We start from the raw sequence: 20,209 nt of genomic DNA on the forward strand, positions 1-20,209 counted from the left end.
TTGGTGCCTATCACTTTGAAAGCTGTGGAATCATCTGCTTGGTTGCCTTGTATGAAGACAACTCCTCGCCGGAACAAAGCTGAATGTCTAGATAGGGGGAGAGGGGATGCCCCTGCTCTCTTTCTTTCTAGGGCCGAAACGATTACCAGTATACCAATTACTCGCTATTCAATCGATATTTCCTGAACAATCAACTAATCAGCTAATCGTTACGTTATAGATTACTCGTTAGGGATTTAGAGTCCAAAAAGACTGAAAATCCCCATATGGGCGAAGTTCGAATCAGTTTTCGCTGTGAGTATGCAGTTGCCAAGGGTATGGCTCATGTTCTGCGATTCAACTGACTTCTTCAAAACGACCGTGTTTCAGAGCTACCCTTTCACTAATGCAGATTTGTTGGTATTATGAAGACCAGGCTTGTGGAAACAGTAATTTTTGCACAAATTTCTGACACTATTTGCTACGATGGTTTCAGCCCTATTCGTTTCCTATGTGCTTTCACTGTTGCACCGTGTGCTTCAAGTCCAACTCTACTGTATAGAACACCGACTCGACTGTGCACGGCCTGTTCACTTGTTTCGGTACGATTAATAGCAGTTATACTAGGCGCAGCTAGAAATTCTCAAAACAGACGAAGAATTGTATCAAACAAGGAGTAGAAGTCCTGGTACATGTAGTCTGCCTACATTTCGGACAGCAGCCAAATACAGCTAAGTATAAACGTAAGCTGTAAAAAATAAAAAACTTAAAGAGCAGCAAAAATGTATACAGCGCCTTGGAAATAGAAACAAATTGTTTCGCTCTGTGGACGAGACTGCTGGTAACATCTGAAATTGGAAAGTACGATATGTAGAAAACAATAGTTTACCTAGTGTTTTTACATCTTTGTCCCAAAAAAAGGAGCAACACAAGCCAGCAGTAAAAAAACAAGACCCTGGTAATACTGCCACCGCATTGGAACTGATGCTTGCGGAGCTGTAGAAGTTTTGGGCATGCATGTTACTCAATTTTCAAACAAGTCCACAAAGACATGCTTGATCTCAGTAAAGAATAAACAATGTACACTACACATAGACTATGTATTTTATACACAAACACGCCTACGTAGTGTAGGTACTAGTACATGTATAGAGTTGCAGAGGAGCGGCTTCGGCGATAGAAGATTTTTCGGTATCAGCCGTGCATATAAACTGTACAGCAAAACATTGTTTCGCCTAGATTCATGCATATTAATATTCTAAAGAAGGATCCTACTCTAATGGCATAAGTACAAAGGGGGGGGGGGGGGGGGGGATTGGTGAACTACGTCGGTTTGGGTGTTGGCGCTGGGCTAGCTAAGCTTTTTGTAGCTGTGCTAGCTGTTTCCGTCGCTGAAGAGAACTGTTCGACCATGTCCTTGTTTTTAAGCAGAAAGGCAGCTAGGTATTCCACTGGATTTGGCGGCCTGGAAACACAAGAACCCAAACCCAACTTCAACATGAATAGGACATCGGCTGTCACATTGGTCTTCCCGTGACACCAAGAAATGATCCAGTGATAATGCCTTCATCTACTGCCAAGGGATGCAGTTTCAATCATTATCATGGATATTGAAATGATTCCAGTGCAGGATACAAGACTTACCTCTCCCTGGCTGTTTCGGCCATTGCCTGCAGTAGGATCGGTACTACAGTCTGGTCTAAGTATTGTCTGGTGGGTAGTGACTGCAAGTCGACAACATTCTTGCCGGACGCTAGGCTTTGCACGGCAGCCTCATCACCGGCAACCAGTTTCTGAAGAGAAGCGACACACACACGCACCGAATCAGTATTTCCATACAGCTGGGCTTCACCAGGTAACTGGCTGCATGCAGATTGCAAGAGTAAGAGTGCATTAACAAAAAAACAGCAATCAACAGTAGCACCATATACACACTTCACTCAGATGCGGTCTTAACCCTTTATTACCGGCCTGCAGACTTTCGATCATATATGATCGAAAGTCTGCAGGCCAGTAATATCTTCGTAACTCGATCATTTCTTGTGCGAATTCAACAATCGAAAGGTCTATTTGGTAGCGGAAACTCCAAGCTATCCAATGCAACAATCACCGAAGAGTTACGATGTCGGACACCAGAGATATCGCGCGCCGTATTCTCACCTCGGCAAATTCAAATTTTTGATCGATCACTTCGCCATTTTTTGGGATAATCCCTTTTCGTGCACTCTTTGAGCGACTAAGCACATGATAATGACGTAGTCAGCTGAGGTTTGAATCGTCTCAAACAAATTTGAGCGTTCTGCGAAGAAGGAGAGTGGAATGGCGTTGATGGGACGAATTTGCTTGCATATCAGGCTTGGAGACGACTTTGCTATGTTACCGCGCCTGATCTGTGGCGATTGGATAATGGAGCTTGGTACCCTGGCGTTGCTCTCGCCAAGAGCTTTCCAATGAGCCCTAGATTTTAAAAATCAAGTGAAGGAGACCAAAGTTATGACCTGGTGAACTTGGAAATTGTGCTGAAATTCGTAATCCTGGTGCATGCTGTGCAAGTAATCCGGTAATAAGGGTTAATATAATGCTAGTACACGTAACCGACTCACGACTGCCAACCAGAGCACACAAGAAGCCTACTCAAGCTCAGCTGACGGGGGATGACAATTGACCTTGCACACAATAGTTGAGGGTGTCCTACATCGGCATTGTGTATCGTTCCGTCGAGGAGGGACAGCTTGTGATGCTGTCATGAATCTTACAAACGTGCACTCTCCTATGAAATAGAGCTCTAGGTATGATAGCAATGAATAATATTAGTTCCGCGGTCATGTCACACAACCGCGGAACTACATGTAATATTATTCATTGCTATCATTTCTCTAGAATTTGTTCGTGACAGCTCAGTAAAACCTTAGTGACATGACGCTTCAGCTGATTCTGTTTATTGCCGTCCTTATGCCATCATTAAATTATTGTCTCCACGTCGCTTATTTAAATAGAGGTATGCTAGTGATTTCGGTGATGGTAGAGAAACTATGTGTGTTGCTCCATATGTGGGGGGTTGTGCATCTCCCGCCGTCTTGACTTGACTGACCCACGATTGATATCCAGAGCACACGGGAAGCACACTCAAGCTCAACTTATGAGTTATGAACTGCCCGAAACACTGTGTATTAAGCCGGGAGTGGTGTATTATTCCAGGTTTGCCCAGTAGAAGGTTCTATGGACTTCTCGTGTGCTGTAGACGGCAGTCGAGATTCGAGACTCATGAGTCAGTCAAGTGTCAAGACGGTAGAAAATACGTGGGCTCCCATGTAGGAGTAACACACACTGTATGCACTCTCCTCTCTGATGAATCCACAAGTAACTAGTAAAACTTCTACTACAAGTATGACCTAATAATACCTATCACGTGTACTGGAGCACACACAATGATTGACTGATTCATACGAGTACTGGTAGACCATTCTTTTTACTAAATTCCCCAGTGCTCAGCGTAAAATTAACAAAAAAAATACCTCGACTTGAGCTGCCTGCATAGCAGTATGGGTGCCTGATCCATTCGGCTCACCAGAAACAGCTTCGGGCTCCTCTGTTGCCATTGGCTCACCTACATTCTCCTGACAATGAAAAGGAACAAAAATGCAGCATAATAGATAATCGAGTGTGTTCATTCTCGAATCCCAAGCGGATAGCGATCATGACCAACCGTATCTCCGGCTTGTTCCATGCTGAAGATGCCAACAGTAAAGGACCCCTTGTGAAGCTCTCCAGACAAGAAGATTCTGAGTTGAACGGCTGCCAAATAGTTCACTTTTCTTTGAAAGGCAAATGAATCAGACACTGCTAGCATGCTGCTACCGGCCCGACCTGTACTGTGTGTCGATTGTTTTCAAAATGAACAAAAAATTAAAAGCGAGCTTTTCGTACCGTGAAAATCAGCGCGTCTCCTACGCATTTTTGTTACCATGACGTTGGTATGAGCGGTCGCGTCGCGCTCGCATGCGGCTACATATCGTAAAAAATTAATATTAAAACTGCACTGATGAGGGGTTGTTGTTGTTGTTGTTACTTTATTTTACTTCACCAGAATATACAGGCAGTAGAATGCCTTCTCACTAGACCAGGTCTAGTTCTCACAAATGATGAAGAATGGGGTGAATTCCCCGAAACACTGTGAGCAGGGAGTGGTGCTTTCTTGCAGGTTTGCCGAGTGGAACCAGGCTGGAAGGTGCGACGTGCTCCTCGTGTGCTCCGGATGGCAGTCGTGAGTCAGTCAAGTGTCAAGTTCGGCAGGAAGCGTGTGTTCCTAGTTGGAACAATCAACATGACTATTACCGCCGAAGTCGCAACTTCTAACTTGAAGTAGTTCCTTCTCTTTATACTCCAACTTCTGCCCATGGATATGGCGTCCCTCTCTCAGCTCGTCAGCTGACAACAGACTCAGTTTAATACTGTCACCACCATGACACTGTCGTGAGAAGGTGCTCTCTGTAGACGAGGCCGAGGTTGGTCGGATGTTCCGACACGGCAATAATGATAATACAAAAGAAAAGTGCCAAGTGCCGGGGAAGTACAGTCAGTGGTGTCCGCCGAGTAGATCCCATGTATGTACATCTGTTTATAAGAAGATAGGAGCATTCCGCCGCTGCCGCCGTACAGTAGATCACACAACTAAGCGAATATTTTATTTATCTCTCATCCAATCCACTATTGAATACGCCAGCAACTCGTATCATGCGGCTCACTGTCTGACACCACCTTTATACTCTCGCCTTGTTACTTTAAGTCATATCAGCATGAAAAAGGTTTTTGGTCTCCCTCTCCGTACCCCGACTGTCTTTGTTTTGCGGCACGCTAAGTTATACTCCCTCGAATCTCGTCTCAACTTGAGGCTTTTTATTTTTGTTTTCCGCTGTATTCATAAGCTTACAAGTCCTCTTCTTTCCTCAATGTTCACCCTCCAGTCGGCTGCTACTTGCACCGAGAGACGCACTAGAGGGCAATCGTTCTCTTCATTTTCTTTGCCCGCTGCTGCCACTAGATATGGCATGTTCTGTATTTCTTTCCTTGGCGCTGATAGGTGGAATTCTCTGCCTGTCTCGTGTCGTCAGGTTGAGCATCTATCCGTTTTTGTTCCGCTCTGTAAAGAGCACTTAGAGTTCCCTGTAACAAGACGGCAACGTCTGTAGGGCCTTCCCTATCAAAATAATAAATTCTACTACTACTATCTACGTGTACTGTTACATGACTTTGTTACTTCAACTAAATTACTTTTCAAGATTTAGGCTATGATCGTTTGGTCGGATCCAGATCCAGATCCAAATCTCAGATCCGTCGGATCCTTCAGAATCAACCGAACACTTTTTTGCGGACCTTGGCTGTTGCCATGTTGACGAAGTAAAAAATGGCGCTGACAGGTCACCCAAAAAAGGCACAAGTCGTACTGATCGCCCGCGTCGTACGAAAAGTCAACAAAAGTCCACTAGACGTACGACAATGAGTATAAAAATGATTTTTACCCACCATATACATGTACGCACAAAGGTCACATTTGGATCCGATGGATCCAGTCAACCCTGCTCCCGGGGCAGGGTTGCTCGGATCCAAATCCGAAGGATCTGGATCCGGATTCGACCAATCGATCATTGCAGATCCAGTGGATCCGATGGATCTGGATCTGGATCCGACCAAACGATCACGGCCATAGTTCAAGTACGTGTACAATGTAGATTCTACATGAATAGAAATGAATCATCGGATTCAGTGTCATCGACTCATCGATCATCGGCGGAAGTCATTCCACCGTGTGTGCACGTGCACGTACGTGCGAGTACACACGGTTTCCGTATCGCAGAATCGGGATCTCCGAACATACCAATCGTATGTAACCGTGGCGTCATACGGTAGAATGATAAAGAAGTCAACTCGCTGCTGACGCTGTCAACTACCGGTATGCATTATGGTCAACTGTTGTCAGTCTCTCCGAATGTCTGAGCTCAGCGAGCTGCAAAACTCACTGACTGTACTGTCTGTCAGTCTCACTCTCACTGAGTCTCAGCATTTAAAGGGGAAGTTAAGGCAAAAATTAAAATTTCACCAGTTGTAGTCTTCGGGGTGCTGAGTCGAATGGTCGTGGTCCGAGGAAGCTGAGACGCTCCCTTCCTACTTGAATCCCAATCGAACTCGCGCACTTCCACCGAAACTGGGTGACTGCGCCCTACTAGATGGGGATTTGTATGCAAAATGTCACTAAAAGCGCCATTTCGTTCTTATAAAAGCACGGATGACCGCGATTGGCCCATATGTTGTAGTCTTTTGGACGCTGAGTCGACTGGTTTTGGTCCGAAAAGGCTGCGATGCGGCGTTCCTCCTTTATTCCCAATCGAACATGGTTGAAGAAGCGGTCACGTGCTCCTGCGTACACCAGTCAGCTGGTCACCGTGCCTGCAGGGTACAACTTACTAGCCTGTTTGACCTTTTTTGGGTGCAGTCCTGTCACTCGAGTTGAACTCGAGTTGAACCTTGGTGTGAAAGTTGTCACCTGCTGGCGTGGTGACCAGGTGATTTGGGCACCCAGGACCACGTGACTGCTCCTTCAACCATGTTCGATTGGGAATAAAGGAGGAACGCTGCATCGCAGCCTTTTCGGACCAAAACCAGTCGACTCAGCGTCCAAAAGACTACAACATATGGGCCAATCGCGGTCATCCGTGCTTTTATAAGAACGAAATGGCGCTTTTAGTGACATTTTGCATACAAATCCCCATCTAGTAGGGCGCAGTCACCCAGTTTCGGTGGAAGTGCGCGAGTTCGATTGGGATTCAAGTAGGAAGGGAGCGTCTCAGCTTCCTCGGACCAAGACCATTCGACTCAGCACCCCGAAGACTACAACTGGTGAAATTTTAATTTTTGCCTTAAAGGGGAAGTTCACCCTAAAATCAAAATCAGATATGTTATTGGGAAAAATCAGCTGAGTCGATTGGTGTATGTCTCGTCTTCATCCGGTGACTGTAACCGGAGATATACGCAACTGAAATATCACTTTGATCCCCGGTTTTTGGCGCCGCCATGGCGTCACGGAGCTGTGACGTCAAAGAGATAGAGGAGCTCCTGGAGCTCGGAAGTTTTACCTGGAGTTGGACGGAGAAGAAAGTGAAGTCGTGAATGTCCAAGGCGGAAACAGTATGAGCGGAGACGATTCAGACGGTAGGTCTAGCTCCTTGTCAGGAGATGACAGCGACTCCGAAGAGAGCGAGTTGGACGCCAGTGATGTCCTCGCATACGCGAAGGAACCAGAGTATACCGAGGATGAGATCATGCAGATGGCGAGTGCGGAGCAAGTTGGTGTAAATGCTGACGAAGCTGCAGCAGCTGCTGCCGACACTGACCCTGCAGCTTGCTTAGAGGACTGCTGGCCACCTGCCGATCGCGTTGGCAATACGTCGTGGTGTGAATGTGGCAAATGCGTCGTTCAGTTATTGCGGAACGACTGCATTTGCTGCAAAGATGTTCCGGAATCGGCAGCGATTGGTGAGTCTGGCTGCATTTCTTGCACCTCACAGTTCGAGGAAGGCTGCAGCAACCAGCACGCGCTCTACATTGCACTGCGCGGCTATTTGGACACCATCCATCAGCCGGCCGGATCGAAGCCATCTGAATTTGAAAACCGGTACGTGCTAATACTGTAGTGTAATACTGTCGTTGATGTTGCATTGGAGAAATGTATTTCCTCATCAAAATAAATAGTGTTCCCTGGTGCAAAGATATAGCCAGGATATTGGCTTGTATACTTCGTCAAAAATAATTGTGTTGTAGTGTGCTGCTGTTACAATGAAATGTACGTCGACATGGGAGACTAACAGCAGGAAAATCTACTCTCCTGTTCCCCACTGCAGCTCGTACCGTTATGCAGCATACCGACAATACATATGGCTGGTATTCGGAAAACTTGGCCGAGGAGTCCGGTACCGAATACCATCATGTGCAGTTTCAGCTATAAGGCGGAAGTACCCTAATGCTGAAGGTGAATTCTCTTCGTACACGTCATTGGTTATTGTGTGCAAATAACTTCAAATCTAGCCGGAAATGGCGCACATCTTTTCTAAGAATTTGTACATTATCTTGTCATAATAAGAAGACTAAACTAAATAACACTTTAGCACACATGTACACAGAGAAGCACTATAACAAGTAACGGTCAACAACAACTGCAAAAGACAAAATTTCCTTCAAATCCTGAACTTCGTACATCCAGTCATGTAATGTTCTGATGCAGCGCGAATTGTTATTGAATTATATACAGATGTAATAAAAAAAGTATGGTGAAAAAAGGAGGACAAAATGTTACGAGTTATGACTAAAAATTACATTGGCGAAAGCTCATTGCTACAAATCTCTGTGGATTTATATTTTCAGGTGAACCATACCATGGATTTGCAGAAGCAACAGATGATGACCAGCCACACTGGCCTGGCTAAGGGAAGCAGCAGAGGAGAGACAAGAACGTACCAAAATCTTATTCCTACCGTACTTTATTATATACACATAGCCTATCTGTCACATAATGATCAGTTCGGTCAAACATCATCTTTCTTGTCGCTTAGCTTTGCCATTCTCGATTGCAACTTGGCTACCACATCTGCCTTCTTCTTTGGCGTCTGGCGCGAAATGCTGACACTCTTGTACATGGGTATAGACGGAAACTCTTTTCCGAATGCCGCCTGCTGCACGTTGTTCATCAGCTGGCCGACATAGTCGTAGGACTTCTCCACATACACCTTCTTGGCTACGTAGTCACCCTTGTGACGCGAAAATTGACTTTTGTAGCGGAGCTCTCCGCTGGTTGTCTTGGCTTGATGCCGGCCAACATTGAAATTATGGTCCAGGGCAGCTAACTGTGTCCGAGCTTCCATACCCGCCCGGCTGAAGTGGATGCGCTTGGGGACATACTTCGTCATGACACTGTGGAACACCTGCATAATGGACACACGGCAAAGCAATCATAAACTGTTACTATTGTGTAGCCAGCCAAGTGCATGCACGTTGTGTGTGTGTGTGTGTGTGTGTGCGCGCACGTGTGTGTGTGTGTGTGTGTGTGTGCGCGTGCACACGTGCGTGTGTGTGTGTGTGGGTGTGTGTGTACATTACCTCTAAGTTTCCCGTGTGCTGAAATCCAGTCAGCTGTGGCAAGTCATTCAGGAGTCTTGTGTCAAACACCACGGAATGGAGTACCTTGTACGGTGCTGAGTCTACAAGTAATAATTAGGACAGCAAAGACAGAACGAAAAAAAAAGAAAAAAGAACAAAGTTCACTACCTTGTCGCAAGCGCGAGGTAATTACGGAAATAAGGCTTTATCGTTGATGCGATGGGCAAACATCCAAGTTATTTTCCTAGCCAAAAACGAAGAAAATACGTACCGGGTTTAAGCCACTTTTTGCGCTTCTGGTCCTCTTCAGTCAGTGGTTTGTGCGAGCACTTCAGAAACAATTCGGCAGAAGTCCAGGCATGCTGATTGCAGATGTGGTATAGAATCGATGTCCACATCTCTCTCAGAAGCTGTGGGTTGCGCTGGCATGATCTGCTGCAATACCACAGGTGATTGATGATGGCAGGTATCCACTCTAGTAAGGGTTGCTGATCTTTCTTTTTGGAGCCTGCTCGAAGCTTGGATGCAACATTTTTTGCAAAATGCCAAACATCGAACTGGTGGTCTATGTCCTTCTTTGCCTTCATCAATTTCTTGATGGACTGGCTCCGATCTGTGACAATCGTGGCCACCTCAAGCTTCTCCTCCAAGCAGCGGGACAACACGTTCTCAAATGCAAACTTCTCCATAGCTTGGCTGCTTGTCGTTTCCGTGCACTCTGTTACCTACAGAATTCAAGTCAGAGTCACACAGAACAATGTAGAGTGTCATAAAAATATCAAGCCAGTCTCAGAGGTGCTACCCAACCAATAGTAACAATAGCCGCTGAGTACGTCAATAACACACTTTTCAGCAGTAGTAGAAGTAGCCGTATGTGTAGCGGTAGCAGCAATACCATGACATGTTGTCTGAGCATTTACCTGGAAATCAACGATCAAGTCCGTTTGGACTTCCATCAGTGTATACGTTCCGTACTTGGCGCTATACCCTGGGCTGTCACACCTACCATCACCGGCCAATTCAAGTTTCTTCCCTGTTAAGAAGCGCGACAAAGAAGCACAAGCACCAATCAGTACAAGCAATGAAGAACTACCGCATGCAACAAACCAAGCATGTAAACCACCAAATGCCTTTGGGTTCTCCTTGATATTACATACCTGCAAAGAAATTCTTGACGCGTGTCCTTTCAGCAAACCAAGCTGCCTGGATGATTGGAAGTACAAACTGTTCTTGGATGGAGTACATAGTTGTTTTGTGGATGACAGAAAGTTTGAGAAACTCAGCAATGCGAGAGAAAACGTTGAATGTGGATCCAGAGAAGACAATAGCTGCAACAAGAAGGATGGAGCCTGCAGCAGTAGAACAGGGGAGAGAAAATTCACAAGAACATGCAGGCAAAGATTTAGTGAAATTATCCATTGCTTGATTTCCGCAAACCATGTACATGCAGGTAAGGATGATGCATTCCCCCACCTTCGAAGTAACAGGAACGTCACAAGGGAGAGAGAGAGAGAGAGAGAGAGAGAGAGAGAGAGAGAGAGAGAGAGAGAGAGAAAGAGAGAGACAGGGAGGTACTTACAGAGTGACTGGTTGCTGTTGGCCGTTGTTCGATGTGATCTCCATGTAACGTCACAACCTCTCGCACATGTTAATTTCACAACCAGCATGCCGCCAATTAGCTGATCATTTCGGTCAATGACAACAGCTCCACATGTTGGACAGCGCCTTAGCAACTCGTCCAGCGAAGACTCGTGCACCATGTGAATGCTGTCTTTCTCCTGCTGCGGACTCTGGAGCTGTTCTGATGCCTCACTGCACGAACTTGGGCAGTATTCAGCCTCCGACTCTGACATAGGATCAACGCCCACACTCACAGCTGACTCCGCACTCGAACACGTTAAAGACACAGCGGGCCTGGTTGGTGTCAACAGGTGGGACGCCATATGCGTTCTTAAAAGGGGCTTTCCCCGCCGTGGTGTTTGAGTTGATTTCTCTTGCATGTCGATGGAGGCTTGTGTGCCGCATTCTGCCATGGACATGCAGCTACTGACAGTTTGCGTTCCAGATTCAGCCGTTAACGTCTCCAGTAAAGACGACTGAAGCGTTTGCGTGCTTGAGTCCACCATCAGTACGACTGGGGTCTGTGTGCACGCATCAGCAGATGTCATGCCATCGTCTGGACTCACTGGGCCTGCAACTGGAGACCGAAATGCTGCGGCGTATGGCTCAGCATAGGCTTGAGCTAGGATCTACTCGCAGAATACACACAGACAACAGTGACAATGCAATACAAGACCCTCTTGCCAAGCAGAGTACAGAGAGTGACCACTGTATGCCTTTTCACGACATGTAAATAATGGAAATAATTTCAAATAATTATATTGTGCGATCTTCTGCCTTCAATACCTGGCAATCAACACACTGCAAACAAAATACCGGCACATGTAAATAATTTCCTCTCTAAGTACGATGTACTCAACGCAGTGGGTGAAACTGCGCTCTCCAACTCGCGATGTACAAACAAAATTTCAACGCGCTCTCAATGCACGAAATCACCAGAACCATTCACTCACCTCTTCTCTCTCCTTCCTCTCCTGATACTGCGATATCCTTCGCTTCGCTGGGGGAGGCCTGCCCGGGAAAATCGATGGCACAGCGTCTGCTTTTAGCTTTCGGCGGCACGTTCCACCCAAAAGCTCTTCCTGCAAGTTCCTCTGGAAGGCATCCTCTTCAAAATGTGCCGAACAAATCACAGAACTCTCCTCAAACTTAGGTGGCAAATTCTCGCGGTGAATCGCTGCAACCCATTCCGCTCGGAGAGCTTTATCCCGCGGAATACGATGCACCGTAGTCCCAGGGGGCTTGCCAGACTGGTTAGAGCAGCCGAAAGCACAGCAAAACGGCATCCTGGCTGAAACTGTTCATATCGCAAGAAAGAAACTCCACAAACGCCACTCTTTCTTGCTCACAAAAAGCAAGCAGGTTCGAGCCTCTATCTCTTTGACGTCACAGGGTGTGGAGGGGGTGTGCGCCGGCCGCATGACGTCATTTTGGATGACGTCATGGGAAATTTCAAATTCAAATATCTCCAGAACGGCGTATCGCACGGCGATGGGACCTTCACCACCGAACTCAGCGCCTCGAAATCTACAAACTGTGAAATTTTGATTTTAGGGTGAACTTCCCCTTTAACTTCCCCTTTAATCCCCTCAAGTCAAGACAAGTGACAGTCGGACTGTGAGTGTGAGTCAGACCCAGAGCGTTCGCAAAAACTGTAGATAAAGACAAGTGGTAGGTAGACCTTCTTTCCTGGGTTGGCTGCATCATGACATGAGTAGATCTACGAACTCCGGCAAGTGGAGCTGATCAGCCGATCCGATCCGAGGCGATCGCGAGGAAGACCTACGCCAGGCTACGGACTCCCGGCGTACCGACCGTGCATCCCGCATAGCAACACAAACATCATTCGCTCGGTTACTAGTCTTGTAGCTGGTCAGCTTGAGACGTGGAGTCCGCGAGCAGAGGAGGGAGTGAGAGACGCTGGTTGTTTGTGTGTGAGCAAAAACAACGATACAAATTAATACGAGTTTGGTGGAGGACACGGAACGTAGTGTACTGCTACGCTGCTTTGTGTACCAGTTGGGGAAGCTGAGGTATTAGATAAACCTTGTTTTGTTGAAAACAAGCTGAGTTCCAACGGTACGATCCTGCTGTTAGCGTAGGCGATTCCAGTCAGTGTGACTCTACGACGAGCAAGCAGCAGGGGCTGGAGGTACTAGGTAGTAGCCCGTCGATGCGCGCAAACCAGTCGAAAAGAAGATGACTACGTCGCGAAGAGGAGTTGGCTGGTGGCTGGCATGGTTGACGGTTACCTCTCTGTTGGTGGCTAGTACTAGCGGCCATGCAGCCCACAACGGAATCCGTTCGGCGTTTACACCGTCCACTTGCAAGCTGGAGAGGAAACAGCTGAAGACAATCCCAAACCGAATGATCAGCACGAGATCGTCATTTCGTAACGGTGCCAAAGAGGTTCGTTTCCTTCGTGCAAAGAGTCGCAGCGAGTGCAACGACTGGTGTTGTTCGTATGATGCTTGCGACACGGTCATGTTCATCGGCCCCGATGCGTCTGTGTGGAGATCTCGGACGCCAGAGCAGGTAGCAACTGAGGAGAACTGTGCACTGCTCGCTTGTAATCACTTCTGTGTGGTGGACCGTGCCGCTCACCAGGGTATCTACATTTCCAAAGTCTCCGACGCACCCTTCGGGAGTCAAGCATTGCCTGAACGAATAATTCAGCATTCTGTGACTGGTAAGCAGTATGGCATACTGTGTAGTGCAGTACTAGTACTTCCTTTTTTCTCTACAGTACTGTGCTGCTCATTGAAATCCAGCCGCGTCACTCAAGTACGCGCCGGGCGTTGCGCAGCCCGAGACCTGCGAACACTGGGCTGCGAAATGATGCAAGGCGCAAACTTGAGAGACGCGGCTGGATTTCATTGAGCAGTGCTGTGCTAACTACTAAGTAGTGTAAACAAATGAACACACCAAGGCCAGTCCGTCACTGTATTGGGGATACGAAATCCATTTAGGAATACACGTAATGCACACCACGGAAAATCAGAGGAGGGTGAACCAGCACAAAACTAGATGCCTTATGGAAGTAGCCAATGATACATGCAATTACCCTCCGGTGCCGTACCCATTGCCTGGCATCCTAGGCGAGTGCACACATCCCATAGTTGCACAGAAATCACAGCGCTCTACCCGCTTTCACCTCCCTTGCAGTACATCGGCCTCTATAGCAATGTGCGTCCATGCATCGGGGATTTGTAGCACCCAGGGAGACAATATAGGCGACTGTAACGCCAAACAATCATGCGGAGTTTCACTGCTGCAGGTCAGTGCAGTGGTTCCAATCACCGAAGTTGGCCCAGGGCCGGCGTATCCGTACTCGCACATACCGTAGAATCCCGCGGATAAGCCCACCCGTGTATAAGCCCATGCTCGCGCATAAGCCCAGGCCAAGTTCGAAAATCACGAAGCTTCGTTGTACAAGCTCATGGGCCCAGGTCGTACCATGTACGTTTTTCTCGTTTTTCTTTGGTACATTTCAACACAATCATCGGGTGTTTTTGTTTGCACAGTGATTTTCAGCAATGTATTTCTTACTTCTTTTCAATAGCACATTTTTGGTGTCGGCGTATAAGCCCACCAAAATGTCCTTATGAAACAGATAAGCCCAGGAGCTTATCCGCGGCATCGCTGGGCTGCATGGGTCACACTTGCGGTCAGCAGTTCAAGATCATGATCGCGAGTTGCCTAGACCACGGCCCGGGGCACATATAAGTTCCAAATCTCAGGTTGAACGCATATCGTTTCGGTTCTTCATGCCAGAATTTACTAATCGGCAGTAATTCCGAAATTATGTGCATAGGTATTAGGGGCCGAAGCTGCCTTATTATGCAGCCATTTACTAGTTTACGTTACATTCGCCAAAAATCCGCCCTATGGTGCACATGGCAGTCGCTTTATACCATGCACAGCATTAGCTGGATTTTTTTATGCATTCTGCAGAGCTGGCAGACTACGCAGAGAGAGAGACCAAGTATGTGATTATGCGCCCGGCCGCTCTAAACGCGCAAGACCCCCACAACAGTCTATCCGTTTGCGAAAACGGCATGGGGGCCGGGGGGGGGGGGGGGGGTCAAAGGTACTTTACAGTAGTGTATAAATATTCGTCTGGAATTTAATTTCGTCTTTTCGTCCAAGGAGCTTTTGGACTAAATTAAATGCCGGACTAATGTCGATTTGTCGAGCTTTTCTATACATGCTTATGGTCCATGAACGAAATTTTCAACCGGACGAACTTCCTTTCTGTGGAGTTGGACGAAATTATTGACCGACGAAATTTTCTGCCTCTACAGTACACGATCAAGTTGTGTACATGTCGACAGTACAACATACTTCAGTAGTAAATTTACGACTGCACTGAGACGAATCTATGATTCGTGTTTCGACTACTACTTTTCGGAAAGAAAAGAGTGAAGTTCACTTCCCAGTTCGCGTGCCGAAAGGTGTTCGCGAACTTGAATGTGAGATCCGTGATGCTAAAGCTTCTTATATTTATACCACATGTGCGTGTAATACAGTCCGTGTGTTGATGTAGCCCGAACTGGTTAGTGACGACTTTGACATGATTTCTTTTGTTCTAATGCGCTCCTTTGCAGATGTTGAACGCATTGAAGCAACACAGCCAGTGGTCACAACTCACTCAGTAGAAACAACAAGCAAGCCCTCGCCCACTACTACTCCGCTCATAGCAACGACTAGCGTGACAACGACAGTTGCGGTAACCACGCACACAGTTACAACTCGGCAAGACCTCGCCACAACCAGTAACATCCCAACTACGCAGAGAGCTACATACACATCTCCAGCTATGGACCAGACGTCTGAATCTGCATCGGAACAAGAAACCGGAACAGCAGTGGCATCATCTGATAGTGCCATGATGTCCAACATGTCTGGAACTGACCCGCCACCCACGGATGCTCATGCGGAACCATCGGAATCCTCCACTGATGCTGCACGGGCAACTGGGCTAAAGGGCGATGCACTATTGAAGGCTGTGTCATCCACACCAGACCCTATCAATGCAAACGCCAGGTTCTCTGGTACATCAACATTGATTATTGGGTTGGCAGTGGGCCTGCTTGCGTTCTTTGCCGTTTTCTTCATGGTGTCGAGGCAATGGGTGAGATTCGCTCGAACGAGAGTTCACAAGCAGAAGGAAGATTATTTGATCAATGGAATGTATGCCTAACTATCTTGAGCAATACCTTAAACTCGGCAATCCGCAAGCATCAGCGACATAAGCAGCTAGTGAAGAAAGTAGCAACAGCATAATTATGTATGTGTGTGGGTGTGTGTGGGTGTGTGTGTGGGCGTGTTCACGTTCTTCAACGTAGGAATATTTTTCTAGAATATCAGCTCAAAATAACGTTAAGTTTGGTACTGTGAGGTGCTGGCATATTTCATGGTGTGGCTCTGTCATGATTGTACGGCTACTCTCTATATACTATCCGGCTTAATCACAAGAGCCGTCTTTCCACCCATGTTTCCATCTTTCGTTGACAAGCGAGCAGTCGTATGCTTTTTTCCCCAGCCTAACGTTGACTTCATTGTGGGCACTGCACATCCATTGGGATAGCTGATGTTGGCTTCTGACATCAGGGGGATTGTCCTTCATCCTGGATGCCGGATAAGAAAGATGGAAAAAAGTGGGGTTATAAATTCAGGAGATGTTCTGTCCATCGCCATTACACGAAACCACTTGAAAGAACTCAGTCTCGGTTATTCTTTTAAAATCTTGTTATGGAATGTGCAGTGTATGGCCAGGGACAATTTTCAGTAGTTGATATACAAATCAAGGGCTTGTGGTGTTGGCAAGCAGAAGCGTCAGCATGGCACATACGTGTTCATCAGCTACGCTGATTATTATTGACAACATAGGGAAAGGATGCATGCCACAAGCACGCACGTCTTTCCCGACCTCCATCAGTCATCTGAACAATATTGGGCAATTGAGCTCATTTAAAAAAGCTCAATACAGTGTATAGGCAAATGCATTACCTCCACACATGCATGTGCACTCTAGCACACCAATGTTCATGGAGTGAAGATGATAAAATACAATGCTTTTTGCACGTACAATAACTAGTTCCTGTTTCCTGTCCGCAGGACGTGAAGTAGGACAGTAGAGTACCGGTAGTTACATTGGATACTAGTACATGTATTACCAAGAGTACATACCCCCCACCCCCCCCCCCCCCCCCCCCCCCCCAGAGCGTGCAACGCCTGATACAGCTCTGCATAGGGTCTTGGTCGAGCGTAATCGGATCTTCTGATGTCACGCGTACACTCCACACCAGCGCAAGGCCGGTCTCGAGGCAGGGCACCGTTGTTTTTGATCCGAGAGTACCCGCAATTCCCCGGGTTCCCCTCAGATGTGTACGGTATTATGACGCAAAGATCCGATTACGCTCGACCAAGACCCTGTGCAGAGCTGGATCAGGCGTTGCACACTCTAGGGGGGGGGGTTATGAACTCTTGGTATTAGGTTAGTATTATAATGTGAGTAATAACATTACTCACCATACTTGCAGGTGCTCAGCGCAATCGTCGCAAGGATAAAACCGAGAAAAGAGCCTCATGAACTGCTTCGCTTCTTTCTGTTTCTGCTCACTGGGCTTGTCTGGATAGTATGCAGCCATTGTGTGAAGAAAGGACCAGGTTGCCCTTCCTAAAGACACCCGATCCTCAGGGCATGGCTTCTCCTCAGCTGGTGCCTGTGCGGCTGGTGCAACCTTGGGCACAGTCTGCAGAAAGGAGAGAAGAGTAGTACATGATTTATACAGTGCAAGCAAAGATCCATATTTTATATAATTCAAATTTTGATTGTCCGGATAAAGCTGGGCAGAGGTCACAGACGCATTTGGAGATGAAATTATCTAGGAAACTCCATACGGGCAAAGTGTACACATTCAACATGCGGCATTCACCCCATCTGCATTTACAATGCTGCTCAATGATACCTGAGCATGGTGAAGTAGCTAGCACTGGGTACTGTGCAGACCTCTAGACCTGTAAACACTGCTGGCTTGTGCAGGGCGATGACTTAAAAAAAATGTGCATGGATTTTACTGAGCACGAACAGTGCATTTCACATACTCGTACCGGTATACGGCGATCAATGTACGAGATGACTGGACAGTGGGTTGCAAGTCTAAGCCCAAAGTATAGCATAGATGATGAATAGCAATGTAGTACATGTAGTATGCGACCAATCATATGATAGTATATTAGCAAGAGTCCACAAACCAGAGTATGGAAGTGAGTGTGATCTCTTTTCTATGGGCCAGCGGCGCGCTGCCTTCATTACATCATTCAGCTGCAGTCTGCATACTGCGGAATATCAAACGCCACACTTTCCCTCTGGTTCGAAATGAACTTTCATACGGAACTGGGGTTCACACGCCAAAATTTAGAGATCGTGTAGGTACTGGAACGAATCGAGTAAAAATGGATGTGCTCGTACGAGAAATGGTGGGTTTGAGTGCATGCTTTCAGAGCGTGATGGAGGCAAGTTACGCAATGAAGGCAGCGCGCCACGCACGGTCCCACAATCACAGTTGCATACTCTTGTTTATGCACTCTTGATATTAGGGGAATCAAAATTTGGCTCCACGGGTAGTAGGTGGAGAGTTATGACTCCCCAGCTGTGATTGCCCACCACACGCACCACGGCAGAGGCAGGCACTGTCGGTTGGGATACAAAACAAAAATGCAGAAAACACAAACAAGCTGCGCTGAGCGGCTACCAAGTAACACCCTGAACCTGGAAAGCGAAAGGACTTAATGCACAGACTCAACAATGTGTACATGCATGCAAATGCATTGCACAGTGAACTCTTCGCGGTCACATAAGTTACTCTTTGGCTAAGGATACATGCGACCAACAGTCCATTCAGGGGGTTGTGGACTCTTCATGGAATGCTGTGTCACTACAACCGAGTCACAGGCACTGCAGGTTGTTGCCTGCACGGTGCACTACACAGGCACGGTGACCAGGTGACTGGTGTACGCATCTGCCATCAGTACGGGATGGCGTACGGGACTGCGTCCGATTGGGAAAGGGGCCGAGCGCTGTCTTGAAGAATGGTCAAACCAAGAGTCCAAGACCATTTGACTCAGCGTCTAGATGACTACAGGTTCTAGGGGTTTCACGTTCATCTTCTATAAGAACGAAGTGGCGCTTTCAGGGACAATTTTCGACACAAAACTCTATCCAATGGGGTACACTCACTCGGTTTCGGGGAAAGGCGCAAGTTGGATGGGGAATATAAGACAAAGGGAGCGTCTCAGCTTCCTCAGGCCAAGATCATTCAACTCAGCATCCCAAAGACCAAAAGTAATGACATTTTTTTAATTATAAACTAGGAGAGCATGTACATGTAACTGCATAATTCCAACATGGTGTATACAACCCCAACTGTTTTGATATTGAGGCTGTGCAAGGCACTCTTGAAATCTCCTACATGTTTGACTGTTTCAGTGCTGTCCGACGACCCTCATGAATACCATCCAAGTGTCCTTGATGCCAGTATCAACCACATGAAAGTCGAGATTAATCTGCACAATTTCGCACAAACGGATCTGCACTGCACGTACACCGGAGCTGTGAATACGTCGAGCCGAGACTACCCGCAGCCATCAAAGACCAGACATGCTCAGTATCCTGCCAAACTTCTAGACTTACTACAGTCATGACACGGTCGGCCCATACTGTCATAGTGAGAAAAGTGCCATACATGTAAGTAAAATTTGAAGCGGTTCAAGCTTCACCATGTGTTTCCCCCTTTCTAATCCCTTGATTGTAACCAAGTGAATAAATATACTACGTAGTAAAACGTTACATTGCCATGTAATTTCCGGATGAAAATCAAGTGCAGCATATGTACGTATTGCATATCTACATGACTGTATACTCACCCCCTTCTTACTAGTATCCTTTGCCCACGACTGGAAATCTGAACAGGCCCGGCATGGAGGTTTTCCAGCTTTCGACTCTGCAGTTGCACTGGCCATTTCTATGTAAAACGTCTGGTAAAATAGTACCGTGTGAGTGCCTTCAGTTCAAGATCATTGACCTCGGGTGTATGTTCGTTGCTCAATTCAAGTACATGATTGCGAAATCAAGCTGCGAACACTTTAGCATGAAGTAAATACTCAATGTAATCCTTCTTCTCACAAAACTAGTCTTTGCCCCATGGATGAGAACAATGAGGATAAAAGTAACGTTAGTTACTAGTGGTGCTGTAGTAGTTGATTCGATAGAGCAACATCCTGATGATCCATACCAAGCAGCTTGTTGTGGAAGTATCCTGCCAACATTTGCAACTAAACTGATTCAGTGATATACTGACCCAATCATGTAGCGATCTAGAATAGTAGAATGATGTACATGATGTAGGCCACACAGCAATGCATGGGGCCGGGGAAACACCGAAAACGGCACGTGGTG

General features: G+C 46.9%; 5 protein-coding genes across 5 annotated transcripts; 2 read left to right on the forward strand and 3 right to left on the reverse strand.

Annotated features, from left to right (window-relative positions):
* Positions 1-550: 550 nt before the first annotated feature.
* On the reverse strand, positions 551-3,849 carry LOC135814689 (dosage compensation protein dpy-30-like). Its single transcript, XM_065327858.1, has 4 exons — positions 3,686-3,849; positions 3,495-3,596; positions 1,624-1,772; positions 551-1,444 (listed from the first exon to the last, which is right to left on the reverse strand). Exons 1-4 carry the CDS (start codon positions 3,827-3,829, stop codon positions 1,303-1,305), a joined length of 537 nt encoding a protein of 178 aa, XP_065183930.1. The 5' UTR covers positions 3,830-3,849; the 3' UTR covers positions 551-1,302.
* A 3,181-nt stretch (positions 3,850-7,030) lies between these two features.
* Positions 7,031-8,804, forward strand: LOC135814687 (P2X purinoceptor 7-like). The gene is made up of 3 exons (XM_065327854.1): positions 7,031-7,648; positions 7,875-8,002; positions 8,395-8,804. Exons 1-3 carry the CDS (start codon positions 7,164-7,166, stop codon positions 8,454-8,456), a joined length of 675 nt encoding a protein of 224 aa, XP_065183926.1. The 5' UTR covers positions 7,031-7,163; the 3' UTR covers positions 8,457-8,804.
* LOC135814670 (uncharacterized) lies at positions 8,556-12,306 on the reverse strand. The gene is made up of 7 exons (XM_065327831.1): positions 11,700-12,306; positions 10,706-11,375; positions 10,284-10,475; positions 10,047-10,159; positions 9,398-9,851; positions 9,127-9,227; positions 8,556-8,951 (listed from the first exon to the last, which is right to left on the reverse strand). Exons 1-7 carry the CDS (start codon positions 12,030-12,032, stop codon positions 8,556-8,558), a joined length of 2,259 nt encoding a protein of 752 aa, XP_065183903.1. The 5' UTR covers positions 12,033-12,306.
* A 100-nt stretch (positions 12,307-12,406) lies between these two features.
* Positions 12,407-16,290, forward strand: LOC135814682 (uncharacterized). The gene is made up of 2 exons (XM_065327849.1): positions 12,407-13,435; positions 15,354-16,290. Exons 1-2 carry the CDS (start codon positions 12,946-12,948, stop codon positions 15,947-15,949), a joined length of 1,086 nt encoding a protein of 361 aa, XP_065183921.1. The 5' UTR covers positions 12,407-12,945; the 3' UTR covers positions 15,950-16,290.
* Positions 15,887-20,105, reverse strand: LOC135814690 (FAD-linked sulfhydryl oxidase ALR-like). The gene is made up of 3 exons (XM_065327859.1): positions 19,678-20,105; positions 17,281-17,504; positions 15,887-16,376 (listed from the first exon to the last, which is right to left on the reverse strand). Exons 1-3 carry the CDS (start codon positions 19,771-19,773, stop codon positions 16,214-16,216), a joined length of 483 nt encoding a protein of 160 aa, XP_065183931.1. The 5' UTR covers positions 19,774-20,105; the 3' UTR covers positions 15,887-16,213.
* Positions 20,106-20,209: the final 104 nt, after the last annotated feature.

The sequence above is a fragment of the Sycon ciliatum genome, chromosome 4 (genome assembly GCF_964019385.1).
Source record: "Sycon ciliatum chromosome 4, ocSycCili1.1, whole genome shotgun sequence".
In the NCBI taxonomy this organism is placed as follows: domain Eukaryota; kingdom Metazoa; phylum Porifera; class Calcarea; order Leucosolenida; family Sycettidae; genus Sycon; species Sycon ciliatum.